The following is a 17626-nucleotide window of genomic DNA, read 5'->3' on the forward strand; positions in this document are numbered from 1 at the left end:
GGCGATGCTCTAAGATGGCTTGATTCATTCTTGCACAATAGATCCTTCCAGATCTTTGACGGGGACACAATATCAGCCAGAAAACCCCTGAACTGTGGAGTACCGCAGGGCTCTTCACTAAGCCCCGCGCTCTTCAATGTCTATATGCAACCACTGGCTGGACTCGTCGAACCCTCGGGTATAAAAATCGTATCATATGCTGACGATACCCAGCTAGTGGTTTCAATGACTCAGGAAGGCGCCGGTCACACCTCAGGAAGTCTGACGAACTGCCTAGAGGACATTAAAAAGTGGATGACATGCTCCTCTTTGAAACTTAATGGAGACAAAACCGAGCTCATGCTCTTAGGTCCCGCATCACCCACGTCACTTCCCTCCATGTGGCCTGGGTGTCTGGGCACCCCTCCCACTCCCAAAGAAAGTGTAAAAAGCTTAGGAGTATGGCTGGACAAAAACCTCTCCTTCTCCACCCAGGCTACAAAACTATCCGCCATCTGTTTTGGCTTACTCAGAACTCTAAGGAAAGTCCTCTCCCTCCTCCCAATGGAAGCCAAACAAGTGGCAGTTCAGGGCCTGATTCAGTCCCGGCTGGATTCAAACAACGCCCTGTATGTGGGAGCCCCTGAGACGTCCATGCGAAAGCTACAGGTGGTCCAGAACTGCGCAGCCCGCGCCCTGCTACAGATTCCAAGGACACAGTCTGCTAAACCCGCACTGAGCAGCCTACACTGGCTCCCAGTGAGACAGAGAGTGGCTTTCAAGGCACTATGTATTGCCCACCGAGCTTTCTGGAAGTCAGGTCCAGCGATCATTAACAAACTGGTCACTCAATACCACCCTAATAGACCCCTTCGGTCCACGGAGGCCTTTCTGGCCGTAGTCCCAAGAGTACGGAGAGCTAGGACCGGAGGAAGGATGTTTTCCTTAAAGGCCGCTAAAATGTGGAACTCACTCCCACTACAAATCCGGTCCAACCCTAACCTACTCTCATTCCGCAAACAATTGAAAACCTTTCTGTTTGCCAGGCCCACTTAAATCTCAGTCTCCGCCACCCTCAGCTCGGCTATCCATGCTCTAGCGCTTGGACGCCCATTTGGGCAGAAATCGTGCTTTACAAATCACAATACAATACAATACAATACTTCTTGGTTCAGACTGACCATCGACCCCTTCGTTGGCTAATGCAGATGAAGGGGGAGAATCCCAAGTTGCTGAGATGGTCCATCTCCCTACAGGGAATGGACTTCCGGGTGGAACATCGGCCTGGAGTGGACCACGCCAATGCAGACGGTCTTTCCAGGTATTTCCGCCTTAGTGATGAGGACTCCCAAGGGGTTGGGTAGTTCTCCCCACTTTCAGCTGGGGGGGACGTGTGTTAGACCTGTCTGGCTTTTTGCGTAGTCCCTCCAATATATTATTTATTTTGTCCCCTTTTTGCCCCTCATACCTTTATTAATTTTTGTGTCCACTAGCTTTTCTAGGTGTTGGTCAAGGGGATAGGTGTTCTTCCCCCCCCTCATAATTTTTCACCTAAGGCCTAGAGGCCTGTTCTGACAGGAATAGTTGGAGTCACAAAATGGTGGCTACCAACTGCCCTAACTGACACACCTGGAACCTGTCCCATAGAGAAGTATAGGGCGTTCCAGAACCTTCTGGTCCCTTCTGGACCTTTGAGGGTCAGCCTATAAAAGGCGGAATGCTGGACAGCCATTTTGTCTAACCAGAGAGAGTCAGCTGAAGGACAGGCTGTAGCAAAAGGTGGGGGTAGGATAGTCAGAGGGTTGCCTTACTGATTCACCACCCTTCCTCCCTTGGGTTATTTGTCCTGACCCTGCTGTTTTGGATGGCTGGAGACCCTGGGCGCCTGACCAACCCCTAGCTTAGAAATAGCGGGGTGTCAAAAGGAGAAGGAGGCTGCAGCGCTGCGGAGCGCAGTCCTCTGCCCAGTGGCAGAGACTTTTGAAAGGGGGCTCTTCATCCCCAACCCCTGCCCAGCACCGAGGGTTAAGAAGTCTCTGAAGGATAGAGAATAGGAGCTGACACGTGAAGAGATATAGCTCTATTCCCCATTGCCTTAGGGGTACAGCAGACTTGGGCCTGTGTGTCCCTGTGGGACCTTACCAGTAACGCAGACGACAGAACTCCACTTCCTCTCAGGAAACAGAGGAACGAAAGGGGTGCCGGTTTCTATGAGGCAGCGCTGATCTCGCCGTGTACAGGACCCCGGGGGCACCGGCCGCGTTGTTGTGGTGGTGCCACTGATTTGGAGGTAGTCGAGCGCTATCGCGCATGCCCCAGGCGATCCCACTTCTACATGTCAGGAGGGGCCTAGGACCGAGCAGGCCTGTGAGAGAAGCGTCTCATCGTTGGAGCCAGCGCGAGGGAGCAGCGTCTCACCATTGGAGCCAGCGCAGCGGAGGCGGAATCGGTAGGAGGGTCTGAAGGCTGAAGTGAGAGGCGGTGTCAGCGTGGACGCCCCGCGCATGCCTGGAGGTGTAGTGCTTCCCCTGACCAGAGCGAGGGAGAACTGAGGAGGAGTGCCGGGAACCTTACGGTGGCTGTGGGCGTGTGGTATCACCTCTTCCCTGCTCGAGCGCCACATGGAGGAGCTGGCGTGAGCGGGAGGGGGGAACTGAGGAGCCCGACAGCGGCGGGGGAATACTGCATATTCTGTCCTTCTCCGCTCAAGTGCCTCACAGAGCAGTTGGCTCGAGCGGGGTGGGAAGAGCTGAGGGGCCCTGGAAGCTGGTGAGCCTTGCCAGCGCTTGGCTCCTTCGTCCTGCCAGGTGGTTACCCCCACCCTCTGGCGTGTCAAGACTTCAACTGGAAATCCTACCACAAGTAAGGAGGTGATCCAAAGGGGGAAGTGACCTCCTTAAGGAGAATAACACGAGGGCAAGGGGGGCGAGACATAGCAAGTTGTGGGAAAGAGAATCTGTCCCAATGTGTGAAGCGCCCTTGGAGAATCCCTGAAGGGACTTCATGAATTGTTGCTCTAATTGGAATAGTCATATTTTTAGTTGTCAGCAGTGGAGAGGAAGGAAATGAGAACCCTTTCCTAGAGGAGTACAGGCTCCGCTACAAAGGAACCACTGTTCTTTGATGGGAATGTGACAAGCCAATAAGGGGAATTGTAATGTTAACATTGAAATGGTTATTGCATACCTGACTAAATGTAATGTGCTGATAAGTTAATAGAACTGTGCTCTGACATTATTTGGCAATTTTAAAAGTACTTTACTTCCCCTGACAGAATGTATTATGCTGAACTGTGAATTCTAGAAACAAGAGAGCAAATATATTATTTTTATAAAGCAGCTCATATTTTTCCATGCTTTGGTGTAGTGTCATTTTTGTGTGTTATTGCGTGGATTTACTGCTGGGTGGTTTGCAACCTTCACACTTGTGCCTCTAGTATTTATGTCTTACCCTAGGCCAGGCTACCCTAGGTGACCTGTCATCCCAGGTTCCAACAGAGGCCATGTATCCAGATTGTTTGGATAAGCACCAGATGATATGTCCTGCTCGGGATGCATAGTCTCAGCTCTAGATGGAACGTGAGCAATTAGTAAGGAGTTGGCAGGTGGCAAAGGAAGGGTGTTGTTGCCCTGCACACTAGCAATATCCAGATAGATGTTTTCAACTTTCTTGGTGAAAAAAGACGCCAGATCTTTGCATTGTTGTTTGTTGAGAGGGGGGCCTGGCTAAGGTGACAGAGCCAGCAAGCTCCTTTACCATATTAAAAAGAGTTTTAGAGCAATTTAGGGCAGCCGAAATAGTTGTAGAGACATATTTGGCACAAGCTGATTTATTAGGCTGAAGCGGATAATAAAGTGGTCCGACCAGCATAAGGGAAGTGCGAGGAAGCAGTGAATATTAGATACATTTGAGAGGATGGGGTCTAACCACTGGCCTGCCTCGTGTGTAGGGCTAGAATTCTGTAAAATTACATTCAAGCCTATCAAATCACAAATAAAAGTTGTACTGATATTGCATGTAGGATAGTCCAAATGGATGTTTAAATCTCCCAGAATTGAGAAATTAGCTGAGCTCAAAAGTAAGGGGGTTATTAAATTGGGAAAGGAGGAAGCCCAAGAAGCCGAGGGCCCAGTAGAATGATATACAAGTACTCCAGAAAAAGTCAACGTCGGGGTTAATGCCAATTTGAAGAAAGATGCTTTACAATTTGTGAGTGTTAGGGACTCAAAATTACACTGAAAATCCTTCTTAAGAATAATAGCTATGCCCCCACCTATTTTAGGGCCCCTGTCCCTCCTAACTATAGCATAATTAGGAGGCAGAGCGGCAGCAACATCTGCGCCAGAGCTCTCATGCAGCCATGTTTCTGTAAGGAAAAAGGCATCTGGTTGGTCATTGATCAGAAGGTCAAAAATGTCCATTTTGGGCTTAGAACGAGAACGACAGTTAGTGCTGAGGGAGAAGAATTCCTTTGTAGCTTGCGCTGCAAGTTTGTTATTTTTTTTATTACCCTTAGAAGTTGTCCCCGGTCTCTGGAACGTGTCATAGCTGCAAAAGCTTGCAGTCATGGAGGTGGAGGGGACGCTAAGTCAATAAATGACTTGCGGAATACACTAGTCTATGCGTCCCAGATGGTCCAGGGGTCATGGCCCCAGGGCGCTGAAGGGCGAGAACAGACGCAGACAAGCTTGCCTTTGCGCGCTGCCGGCACACCCGCAGCGTGCGTCCGCTGTGCAGATGGCCATCCATGTATTTTAAATAGTATAACCCACCCGGAAGTATCGAGGGCAAGGGGAGGAGCTGCGTCCCTCCACACAAGTGGCACACAAAAGCCGAGGTGGACCGGGGATTGCAGGGGCTCACAATGCTAAACTGCAAAATATGGTCAATCGATGAACAGAGCCCAGGAAACAGCTACACTTGTCTCTAGCCTGAAGTAAAATGGACTGTATGGTCACAGATGAAGTATGAGCCCCTCTACTGTGTGGATAACATAATGCCAATACACATATGTTGAAATCGGGATTAAAGACAAATCTAGAGACACAATAATTCATTGGTGTATATACACCCAGATCCCCATGGTGAAGGACGTGTATGTCAGTGCTTAAAGTTAATATCAGGTACATGGATCGCTGGCAGTAATTTCGCCTTTGCTTTCATTGTAGTTGACAGAGAGCTGAACTTCATCCTTTGTAACAAGACTTTTATCCTCCCTACTCAAAATTCATCCGCCCTTCAAACATTTGTCCTCTTTTCTCCTAATGCCAAACAGAGAATAACAAGGAAATGGTTTGAAAGTTATATACTCCCCACAACTAAATATTGTAATTTCCTACCACATTGGCATTCGCAAATTCATATCAAACATGTGATAATGCTCACCCCTGTGTCTTAAATATATTCCAGATTCTGTGTCGATGAACATTACCCTTGTGCAACATGTATTCTCTAATGAACCTGAATTAGCCACAGGTTGGAAGGAAATGTTTAAAATTAATCTCGTCAAATCAACCTTCTGTGCTCACAGTGTCTTGCAACATAGCTTCACCATGAAAGCCTTAAAGGCATTGCTCCCCCCAACATATACGCTCCAAAAACTGACATGTCCACACCTGAATCCTACATCAACCATGTCATCCATTTATGCAGCATGTGACTAGACACTGGACTTAATAGTTTTTCAATTGATATTACCTGTTGATTCCTCTGCAATCCCTTATCTCTCTGGTCATAGCCTCATATTCCTTTTAACGCTTAACTATTGTCATGCCTTCCCCTTAATTACCACAGGAGCCGGAGAGTATATTCGATGCCTCTTTATTCATTCATGCTCTGCTCATAACTGCCCCTTCAGTCCTTGTCCCTCCTATTCCTGTTCCTCCTTCCTAGCTCCGCCCCCCAACCACTAGACTGCATCACGACACGACATCTCCCCCCTTTTTAACAAAACAAAGTTGATTCTCAAAGCGTCTATAGTTCCTTGATCAGCTGCACAGGGCTGCGGCCCGCCTGTTTGAGTCATGAAACACATCTCCATTACAAACTCAAACTCGGTCTGTTTCTCAGGTGTCGGCAGGGTGCAGTCTGTTGGAGATACTTCATTGTGTCTTTCCGGCTGTCTTGACAGGAGTGTCGCTTCTTGTGATGTGGCTGTTGATTGCTCTGCTAGATGTCGGCTGTCCGTTTTCTTTTGTAGTTCTTGTTTGAGTGGCAATTGATCTCTTACACATGTGTCCGTTGTTTTAGTTTTATTCCGAGCGTCTGCATGCACTTCTATTTCTTGTTGTCTTATTCGGTCACGGGTCTCCCTGTCCTCCTGTCTGTGGACAGGCATACCAGATAACCCAGGTGCACGTTTCCCTTCTGACTGATGATAGTGACCTCTCTTTCCCAACGGGTTGGCCCCTCTGGGTAGGGTGACTGGGTGGTCCCTTCCCGCCCAGTGGGTACAGTCACCGGCATCTGTGCTTCTTTTGTGTCCCTTTTGTGTAAGCCTTGCTGACCCCTTCAGCGGTGACGGTATATTCTTCACGTCATGATGTTCCTGGGGCTGGCATGGCATGTTGTCTTGTGGAGAGTTCAGGCATTGCAGGTTGTTGGCCTGAGGTGTGTTGTTTCGGACAGGGACGACGGTTTTTGCTTCCCCTGTGTTTTCAAGTGGTGGACACCGTGACCGTTGTCGGTACCAGGATTCTGTTGATTTAAGTGATTGTCCGGACATGCTTTCTGAATCGGTCGATGACGCACTCCTAGAGTTGACGCTGTCGAGGAGACACCAGGATTCTGTTGATTTAAGTGATTGTCCGGACATGCTTTCTGAATCGGTCGATGACGCACTCCTAGAGTCGACGCTGTCGAGGAGGTACTCCTCTGGGTGCATCTCTTGAAGCGATGACACACTCTTGGAGTCGATGCTATCGAGGAGGCACTCCTCTGGGTGCATCTTTTGTGTTATTGCTGTGACGGGTTTGTTTTCTAGCCCCATATTTACTTCCTTGGTTTGGTCTTGGGATAATATTCGACTCTTCTCTGTTTTCTCACAGATGGCTTGAGCGTATGCGTCTTGAATCATTCGAGTGTATGTGTATATCGGTTTCTGGGGATGGCGTGGCTTGTCCCCTCGCCTGTGTTTGGTCCTTTCCTCATAACCGTTGAGTCGACTGTCGTCGGTCTCCTCTGTGTGATCTGTGTTTCTGCTTGATGGTTCTCCAGAGTAGTATGTTAGTTTCCGAATATAACGTGACTTGTCCCCTCGCCGGTGTTTGGTATTTTCATCATGACCATTGAGTAGGCCGGTCTCGGCCTCCTCTGTGTGGTCTGTGTCACTGCTTGATATGTCTCCAGAGTAGTGTGGTGAGTGACTTCTCGGCGTTATGTCAATCCGGTTGTTCCTGGCTGTCTCAGTCTTTCGTACACCCTTATCCATTGTCCTTTGTGTTGGTGACTCAGGGAGTTCCCTGTCACTTCGTCTTTCATGGTGTCTTGTCTCTGGTCCGCCTTTGCCCTCCCTCTCTCGGGTTTTGTTTGTCTCCTGGGCCTTCCTCGCGGACATGGGGGATGTCTCCTTTCTTCTCTTTTTGTTTCCTGCTTCCCTGTCACTTTGTCTCTCATGACATCTTGCCTCTAGTCCGCTTTCGCTCTCCGTCTCTCGGGTTTTGTTTGTCTCCTGGGCCTTCCTCGCGGACATGGGGGATGTCTCCTTTCTTCTCTTTTTGTTTCCTGCTTCCCTGTCACTTTGTCTCTCATGACATCTTGCCTCTAGTCCACTTTCGCCCTCCCTCTCTCTGGTTTTGTTTGACTCCTGAGCTTTCCTCGCGGACATGGAGAATGACTCTTTTATTCTCTTATTGTTTCCTGCGTCCTGGTGGAATTCTTTGGACGCTTCCCTCGCTGTGACCCGCTCGCCAATTTCAGCTCTCCTGATGATCTCTTTTAGCGAGAACCGCCCTTGAATGATCTTGCGCTTGGTGTCGGGTTTTGAACAGCCTTCAATCACCCGCAGTCGGATAGCATCTTCATTTGTGAAGGTGTCGAAGTGGCAACATTTCACTAGACGTTGCAGCCGGGTAATAAAGCTTGGTAAGGATTCTAATGGTTCCTGCCGTGCTGCGTTGAAAACAGTGCGTTCATGATCCACGTCTTCCTTCGCGTAAAAATGAGCGAGCAGCGTCTCTCTGAGTCCTCTATATGTCTCTGTGTCTTTTGCTAAAAATGTTTTGATTAAACGTCGGCCTTCGTGACCCACCAGCTGAAGCAGTAGTAGTCGACGTCTGCTATCCCTCTGCTCACCGGTCGTTGTGAGGAATTCGTCCAATGATTCCAGCCACCTTGACCATTCAGGACCTAAACAGTGGGCGTTGGTCTGTGCCACTGGAGGAGGTACTCCAATGCAGGAGTTGGGTTTATGCGTGTCTTTCCTCACAAGCATGATGGTGTAGTACGCAGGCTTCAGGTAGACGGACTTGATTTCTTGAGATCAACTTGGTCGTCACTCAGCCGTTGGCGTAGTTGTTGCGCGTGGTTGTTCGTGTTTGCTTATATTTGTTGTGTGCGCTCACCAGGCTTGTTCTCTTGTGTTTGCCAGCGCCTCTTGTGGTTTCCTCTCGTCTTCACCGCTGTTTGTTTCTTTATTCTATTTCTTGTGTTTATGCAGTCTCGTATGTGTGTCGGTCTTATTCCGTCTCTTGCACCTTGCTTATTGTTCTTTCTTGCACTTGCCTGTGCTTGTTTCTTTGTTAAGCCTCTTGCCTTTACTTGTGTTTTTCTGTTGACTTCAGAGGGTTGTATTTTCTCACACTTGTTGGCAGGTTCCACAACTGCCTGACTCTAGCATGGCCGACACATACAATTCAATGGGGGCCTATGGCTGGCGCCTGACTCTAAGATGGCCGCCGCTCGAGACAGACTGTGCTTATATTTACTCAAGATTTTCTTCATGTGAGTGCCAAATCTAAAGTCTCTGGTTTTCTGACTCATCACTTGGGAGCGTGATCACTCAGGACTCACCTCACGCCTCTTTGGTGCTCTCGGCAGGCGGTCTTGAGTCCGGTCTTCGCTTTCTCTCTTTCAGAGCCTTCCACGTTTCCAGCCGGGTCAACCTTCACGCGGCTGGGCTTGGGGAGAGTGACGGTTCTCGGCAGCTTTTCTTTGGCTCACAGGGTGCTCTGCGATATTTCCGCGCTCTTTCCGAGCATCGCGTCGGAACCCCTGCAGGCTCTCCGGTGTCGGGCCACTCTCCGGAGGCACACAGGTCAGCGGGCAATACCTCCGCTATGTTGATCGGTGGGTCTGGGGCACGGGCAGCAGTGTCTTTGACACAGCGCTTTGGGCGGCATACGCAGGCACTGCGAGGGGTGATCCTGATTCCAAACCCCCGTAGGCTATGCCGACACAGGCTGCAGACTCACCGGGTCGGCTGGCTATTCCTCCCGAATTAGGGACACTCCGGTGGCCCTCTGACAGTGCAGGCACCTCTATTGAATTCTGGGCAGCATTCAGGCACGGCATGTGGAGCCTTCCGTTTTCGCGCTCCTCACGCGCTGCGCTGACACAGGCTGCAGGCTCTCTGTTTTCTTGGACGTCCACGGGCAGCAGGGGTCTTGGCAATGTGGGCTTCAGTTACCATCCCATCCTCGTCGCCATTGTCATGCCTTCCCCTTAATTACCACAGGAGCCGGAGAGTATATTCGATGCCTCTTTATTCATTCATGCTCTGCTCATAACTGCCCCTTCAGTCCTTGTCCCTCCTATTCCTGTTCCTCCTTCCTAGCTCCGCCCCCCAACCACTAGACTGCATCACGACACGACAACTATGAACAACTCAAAATCTCAGAACTCATGTTTGACGCAGGCTTAGTAAAGAGGTTGGAAAACAGTCTTTCCAGTGAAGCCCTACCATCCTCTGCTTATAAAGAGGTGATGTAGTTCTCTTTCTGGATCCTCAAAGGGATTTTGAGTAAGAATGGCTAGGGAGTCTAAAAATAACACCAAATATGTCAGTAACCATCACTGTGCAGTCACAAATGGCTTGTTCCCCCAATTTAAACCAATTGATTCCTGACCTGAGAATTCATTCTTGGTATCAGGATGAAAAGAGAAAAGCATAGCTAAAAACTGTGCTTCACATATGTAGGAATGCATCTATTGCCTAGATATGTGGAAGTGAATGACAATAAAAAAATCAGCAGACACATGTTATGGCATAGAATCGGATGTATGATGTTACAACGCACACTTTTACAACGCATACCTTTACAACACATTTTTTACAACGCAACATCCATTACAACGCATTCCATTACAACGCATGCCATTACAACGAAATTTTAAAAACTACATTTACAACGCATTCCATTACAACGCATAATACCTTTACAATGCACACCATTACAACGCATAACATTACATTGCATTTTGTGGTAAGTATTGGATAGTGTAGGGTTAAAATTACTATTCTAACTCCAGGGGGTGCAACAGTAGGGTAAGTGTTGGATAGTGTAGGGGTAAAATTACTATTCTAACTCCAGGGGATGCAACAGCAGGGTAAGTGTTGGATAGTGTAGGGGTAAAATCACTATTCTAACTCCAGGGGGTGCAACAGTAGGGTAAGTGTTGGATGGTAATGTTATGCGTTGTAATGGTATGCGTTGTAATGACTGAGTTGTAATGACATGCGTTGTAGTGGTTTGCGTTGTAGTGTCATGCGTTGTAATGGTTGCGTTGTAATTGCATGCGTTGTAATGGATGTTGCGTTGTAAATGTTTCGTTGTAATGGTAGTGCGTTATAAAAGTTGCGTTGTAAAGGTTGTTTCCCCATAGAATCACTACTGATTTCAATCCCGTGTGTGTCATAGTTGGCAGGATAAAGGCCAGACAGGATGGCTTCTGTGAGAGGATGTATCAGCAGTGTTTAATACTGTTAACCACACACTTTTGTAAGCTTGCCTCAAAGCCGTCTGATGATGTTACTGTCTTCATTTTTTTTTTATACAATACCTGTCTGTCTCTCCATTCATTTCACTCTTTTGCAATAGTGACCTCCCTGCTGATTCTCACAGGGGGCTGCACTCTTTTTGTCACATCTGTTTATTGGAAGCACGGTCGACAATGTACAGCAAATATCAGAAGAACTCTGCATAGTATAGTTTTGAACAGTGTGATTGTAAAGTTGGTATCGAGTAGGAGTCTGTCAAAGCCATCATTAAAGTTACAAAAGGAAGTATAGGATGCACTGTGCAGTCTTCAATCAGTTGAACAAAGAGGGGATGGGAATACGAACTGGGGAATAAGGCAGAAGATGAGAAATATCAAAAGAAAGGGGTTACGTTACTTCGTCTCGAGTGCTCTATGAATCCTGGATGACAAATTACAATATACAGAGCCAGTGCTCCCATGTCTCGGCCACGTAATAAAGCCCATCATAGCATTCTAGCGAGCGTGTGTATTGCCAGTCAAGAATGTCATGTGTACGGCTTCAGTACCTGCCAGGCATGCCACTGTGGGGGTATAAATAGGGCATTGGATTACTATAGGTGGGTGTGAGGGTGGGTTATCGCGCATGCAGGAGGGTCGGCAAGAGCAAAATATGTATTGGGGTCACAAAGAGGATGCAAGCTATCGTGTGGGTGGAGTATTGACATATACATCATGTCGTAATGTATTCATGTATCATGAGTGGGAGCATAGCACCACGCGTTCAGGGTGGCAGGTTGCCAGTTTTGACTTCACCTTCTAATAAATAGATTTCCCAACAGTCGCCTCTGTGCGATCGTCACCCCTCATTTTGAGTAGTCTGAGAGTGAGTGCTGTAGTGTTGGTGCCCATGCACTTGCGCCATCTTGAAGTGTTCTATGTATGGCTCGAGTGCATGCACTACGTGGTTGTGGGTTGGGGTGTTCTAGAGTGTGGGATGCGGGTTGAGAGAAAGTGCTACTGGCGATTAACCTCTGCTGCGCCGGTGGCTGTACCTGCATACTTTTGCTGTCAAGGGGTTTAGGATCGAATAAAGGAATTCGCTTCATCTCTTGTCCGGAGTCTCTTTAAATGAAGTCAACAATGGCGATGATGGAAGCTTAAACCACGCGAAACCATGCATAATTGATGAAGATCGGAAAGGAAAAAAACCAGAAATTATTATTATCCTTTCATCCTTGTTGAATTTTAAACGACAGCAACTTGTTAAAAGAGGAACATTCATTTCTATAACATCCTGTAGGGTATAGTGAATCTTTTGTCAAGCTATGTTATCCTACACTTCTGGGAAATACTACCACATTGACTGTGTCTCAAAGGGTAGAGGTTTGAAACTATTTAATTAGTTCTCCCCCAATTTAAAGTACGGTGGCTTGTAGCAAATTTGTATTATTTTTTACCGGCATTGGATGCCTTCAAGGGTGTCTACCCGCTGTTGGTATAACCGCCACCGGCCGCATTATACGAGTTGCAGCGGTATTCCAAGCGCCAACATTCTTGTTCTCCTGACGTCAGACGGTTTCTTCAACTCTGACTCACATTGACGTTTGACGTGACATGCGAGGTCACGTCACGTGTGGCCATCTTGGATTGATCGTTAGCGGGGTGCTGTAATTCGCATTCATCATCGGCACAATCTGGAAGGAGGAGTGCCAAGCTCTATATTATGCTCCTTTGTTGAGTATTTGAATGTTTTTACCTCCTGATTACCTTATCTTTCATACCGACACGCTCACTAACGTGTGTCATTTCAGGTGTGGTCTACCAAATTCTGTGACACACACACACACCTTGCCTCATCCTGCACAACCTTTCACCACTGTGACACGCACACTAGCATTGTGTGTCATCCAAGGTACTGTCATTGTTTTTACAGCATACTGCATTTAGCTTGTGCATTGTTAAATCATGGCTATGGCAAGCTCTATGAAATGAAATGAAAAAAGAAATTTATTAAGCGCACGTACACCAACGGCTTCTTGGCGCTTTGAATGGCAATGGGGCAGCTGTTCATTGGTGATACAAACAGAAAACAGGAAACCAACAAAAAGAGGGCTCAGGAAACTAAAATAAGTTATACAGGACTCTCTAAAGTTGGAGGGAAAGGGCTGAGAACCAAACTAATCAAACGCTTGGGAGAATAACCAAGTCTTCAGAGCCTTTCTGAAATTAAGATAAGAAGGAATAAGACGAAGATCAGGAGGCAGAGAGTTCCAAAAGAGGGGAGCCTGAAAAGAGAATCTCAGTCCACCCAGTCTTTTCCGCTTAAACGGGCATGATGCTAAAAGATTAGAGCTCGAAGAGCGAAGGACTCGAGATGGGATGTATCGATCCAGACGACAAAAGATGAAGGCTGGGCCTTGTTGAGCCAAGGCCTGATGTGTAAGGCAACCCAACTTGAAGAGACAGCGCTGGATCACAGGGAGCCAGTGCAAACTCCTCAGGAGGGGCTTCGCTGAGCTTGTCCTGGGCTGACGAAAAACCAGCCTGTCTGCTTGGTTCTGGATCAGCTGGAGCTGGTGGGATTGATAGAGAGGAATCCCCACATAAAGCGCATTTCCGTAATCAATACGGGACATGACCAGTCCAAGCATGATCTGAACCAGGGCCTCATGAGTGAGGAACCTGCTGATCTTCCTAATACGGCGAAGATGGAAAAAACAGGCTGAAAGCACCGATTTAATTTGTGGTTTCATAGTCAGGTCCTCACTGATGGTAACTCCAAGGCTCTTAACCGAGCTTGCAGGACGTGGAGCACTGCCCAGCGAGGTCGGCCAGAAGTTGGAACTCCAAGGATTGGCCGAAGGCCCAGTCAGTATAATCTCGGTCTTTCCAGGGTTCAATTTGAGTTGGTTAACGTTCATCCAATTAACGATGAACAACATGGTGGATTGGAACCTTTCGATAGAAGTGGGGGAGGGATCAATATCAAAAATGAGCTGGAGGTCATCTGCATAATTGAAGATGACCCCCGGTAGCTCTCGCAACTTAGAAATAAGGGGGGTTATATAGAGATTAAATAATAACGGGGAAAGGGAAGAACCCTGCGGGACCCCACAGGTCAGATTCTTGGGTTTAGATGTAAATGAGCCCAAGCGAACAGCTTGCTCACGATCCTGTAAAAAGGAGGAGAGCCAACTCAGTGAGGTGCCCTATTCTGATACATTCTGTTTTTGCGACCAACCTTTATTTGAAAATATCGAAAATATAAACACAGTGTGTGGTCGTATATACAAAAAGATATGTCTAATTTGGCACGTTTTCATTTAGATGTATAGCCCTTGTCTTAAAATTTGAGCAGAAATTCTGCAATAGGCCTTACCTTGTAGAGTTAGAATCTACAGAGTGGCTTTAGTTAGCCCCATTACCTTTATATGTTGTCTATTGTCTAATTGTTGTCTAAATGTGCCATTGATGTTGTATTGGTGAACTGTGTTTTGGGTTCTCACCCTGTTGTCTTTGGCTTTTGTTACCATTTAGAAATGTACCTATAAAAGAGTGTTGTTTACATGTTGAGCGTTCTGCGAACACTCTTTTTGAAATTAATTTCTTGTTCAATTTGATTGGTTATACCTTTCGTTCATGAGAAAAAAAAGAAACAAGTTAAAAAATAAAAAATAAATCTATTTTCATAAAGATTCAAGACTGAATTGGTGGTCTTTGGGTTGAGTAAACTTTTTCGCTCAACACCTGGTTAAATAAATATAAATAATTGCACAGTACTGGCAATCTTTTTGTTCATTCAGTATCTGGCACAGCCTTACTGTGCTTTTGCCAAAACCCTCTTTGTTACATAGTGCCCTTGATGCCGGCGCTCTCGACCCGTTGAAGAAGGATGGTATGGTCAACGATGTCGAAAGCAGCCGACAGATCAAGGAGCACCAGAGCTTGAGAGATGTTGTTGTCCGCCCCCCTTCTCAGTTCATCATGGACTGCCACCATTACGGCTTCGGTGGAATGGCGTGGCCTAAAACCAGCTTGATGTTGATCAAGGAACTGAGAATTTTCAACAAAAGAGCCAAGACAGCCCGTTACATAAGTTTCTAAGAGTTTACCCAAGAAAGGGAGTAAGGATATTGGGCGGAAATTACTCAGAACTAGTGGATCAGCCCCGGGTTTTTTGAGGATCGGTGAAACCACAGCAGATTTAAAAGCGTTAGGAACCGTTCCCGTAGCAAGGGAGTTATTGAGAAGTGAGAGAGGAGCCTCAGGGAGGCTGAGAAAATTTTTGCGAGCGATGTGAGCAGGGCAGCAGTCGGCGGGGGAACCAGAGCGGACTTTCCTGAGAAGAGACATAAATATTTCCAATGTAATTGGAGGAAAAGTTACAAATGAGGCCGTATTTTTTGGCACACTACCTGTATCAAAGCCTGCATCGGGTAGAGGAATACTTGCCTTAATTAAGGCAATCTTTTTCCAGGAAATAGTCATTCAAGGAATCACAGTGGGGCTGTGAAAGAAGGAGGGGTCATAGTGATCCGATCAGGTTTTGCCAGCTCATCAACGATGGAGAATATTTCCCTAGACTTGTTAGTGGCATTCAGTATTTTATCAGAAAAATGTTTTGTTTTGGCCTCGAGAATAGCCAGCTTATACTCTTTGAGTGCCGCAAGGAATGCAAGATTCCTAATGGGACAGTAATCTGTTCTCCACTTGCGCTCAGTTTGCCGAAGTGAGAGTTTTAAGTCAAGTAATGATTTACAGAACCACCGCTGAGAATCGTGCTTGCGCTTGGTCCTGAGTTTCTTGAGGGGGGCCACAGTGTCCCGGGCATCTGTAACCCAAGTGTGAATTCTGTCGGCCTGAGTATGAACAGACAAGGGGAAGCCTGCCTCGTCTAACAGGGAAGGGGTAGTGGACGCTAATGAGAGACAAAGTGAAGGGACGTCTACCTTGCCCCAATTACGAATGAGCGGACACTTAGTAGGACAGCGTGTGGTGGGGGGAGCTTTAAGTATAAGAAAGGAAATAAAAAAGTGATCCGACCAGGCGCAGGGAGAGACCTGTAGATTTAATACTTCTTGGTTAAGAGTCCAAAGCTGGTCAAGGGTGTTTCCCTTATTATGAGTGGCAACATGAACGTGCTGAACAAAGTTTAGACTAGCTAAAAGATCCGTAAACTCCCTCGAGGGGGCACTTTCTTGTTGGGACTGCGGCCAATAGTTAAAGTCGCCAATGATAAGAGTCCTTGCATGGTTAATAGCTAGTTCGGCTGCTATATCGCCAAAGGAAAGCAAGAAGCTAGATGATGGGCCTGGGGGGCGATAAAAGACAGCAACAGAGAGGGGGAAGCTGTCAAGATCGAATTTAAAAATGACATAGTCCACCGATTGTATGGGGCGCATGCTAAGAGATTTAATTTTGTGAGCGTGGGAGATTATGGCAGCAGCCCCGCCCCCAGTCTTACCCTGCTGCCGATTTGCCTGAAGGATATAATACCCGTCAGGAATGGCAGCTAGGATGTCAGGAGTAGTGTCAGCTGTAAGCCACGTTTCAGATAATAGTAGTATGTCTGGCCTATTTGTTTCAAGAAAATAAAACAACTCTGCTTGGTGCTTAACTAAAGAGCGGGTATTTAAATACCAGAAGGAAAGACAAGTCTGGTCATTGCTGGGACGATCAGTAAGGTCACCAGTGGCAGAGCTTAGGCTGACAGAGGACACAGTGGCCGGTGCAGACTGAGGACGTCGTGGAGTATGTAACAGGGTAACACAGGCATCGGGAGCTAAGCGATGCTCGGTGAAAAGATCCTGGCCGCACAGGGATAATAGTTGTTGGGGGGAGTATACCCTGGCGGGAGGCCGACCGGCAGGGGGGGTAGCCCCTAGGCCCAGACTGGCGCGGACGGGCGCAGACGGGCTTGCCTTTGGCGCGCCTTCGGCGCGCCGCCGCCGGCGCGTCCGCTGCCCGTCGTCATCTGTCTCTGATTTTAAGAAGAGGGGGCGTGAGCGCTAGACCGCTCACCTCCTCCAACCGGAAGTAGAGGGGTGTTGCAAAGTGTTGCACCGATGGGCTCCCTCCACAACAATCGAGCGCAGACTGCTCGCGGTGGAACGGGGAGTCCAGCACTGAAGGCAAAGAGAGGAAAGTGAGGTATTTTAAAACACAGCAGAGCTAGTAGTCAGCTCTAAACACAAATTAACAAAATAAACAAAAAAGCTTGATTAAAAATAGCTGTTCGCTTTACCAGCAGGCACAGTGCCTCAGCGCATCCAACGCGCGTCGCTCTCCCCACTCGGTTTTAAGGAGAGGGGGGCGTGAGCGCTAGACCGCTCACCTCCTCCAACCGGAAGTAGAGGGGTGTTGCAAAGTGTTGCACCGATGGGCTCCCTCCACAACAATCGAGCGCAGACTGCTCGCGGTGGAACGGGGAGTCCAGCAGTGAAGGCAAAGAGAGGAAAGTGAGGTATTTTAAAACACAGCAGAGCTAGTAGTCAGCTCTAAACACAAATTAACAAAATAAACAAAAAAGCTTGATTAAAAATAGCTGTTCGCTTTACCAGCAGGCACAGTGCCTCAGCGCATCCAACGCGCGTCGCTCTCCCCACTCGGTTTTAAGGAGAGGGGGGCGTGAGCGCTAGACCGCTCACCTCCTCCAACCGGAAGTAGAGGGGTGTTGCAAAGTGTTGCACCGATGGGCTCCCTCCACAACAATCGAGCGCAGACTGCTCGC

The 17626-nt window shown here is 47.8% G+C and overlaps 1 protein-coding gene across 1 annotated transcript in view; it reads left to right on the forward strand.

Annotated features, from left to right (window-relative positions):
* The window catches only part of LOC144790872 (uncharacterized), a 99995-nt gene extending 84995 nt beyond the window's left edge, over positions 1-15000 (forward strand). Inside the window, exon 5 of the mRNA XM_078665528.1 lies at positions 14751-15000. Coding sequence (XP_078521654.1) covers positions 14751-15000 — 250 coding nt within the window. The remainder of the gene's footprint in view (positions 1-14750) is intronic.
* Positions 15001-17626: the final 2626 nt, after the last annotated feature.

Source organism: Lissotriton helveticus, chromosome 11, assembly GCF_964261635.1.
Source record: "Lissotriton helveticus chromosome 11, aLisHel1.1, whole genome shotgun sequence".
NCBI classification, from domain to species: Eukaryota; Metazoa; Chordata; class Amphibia; order Caudata; family Salamandridae; genus Lissotriton; species Lissotriton helveticus.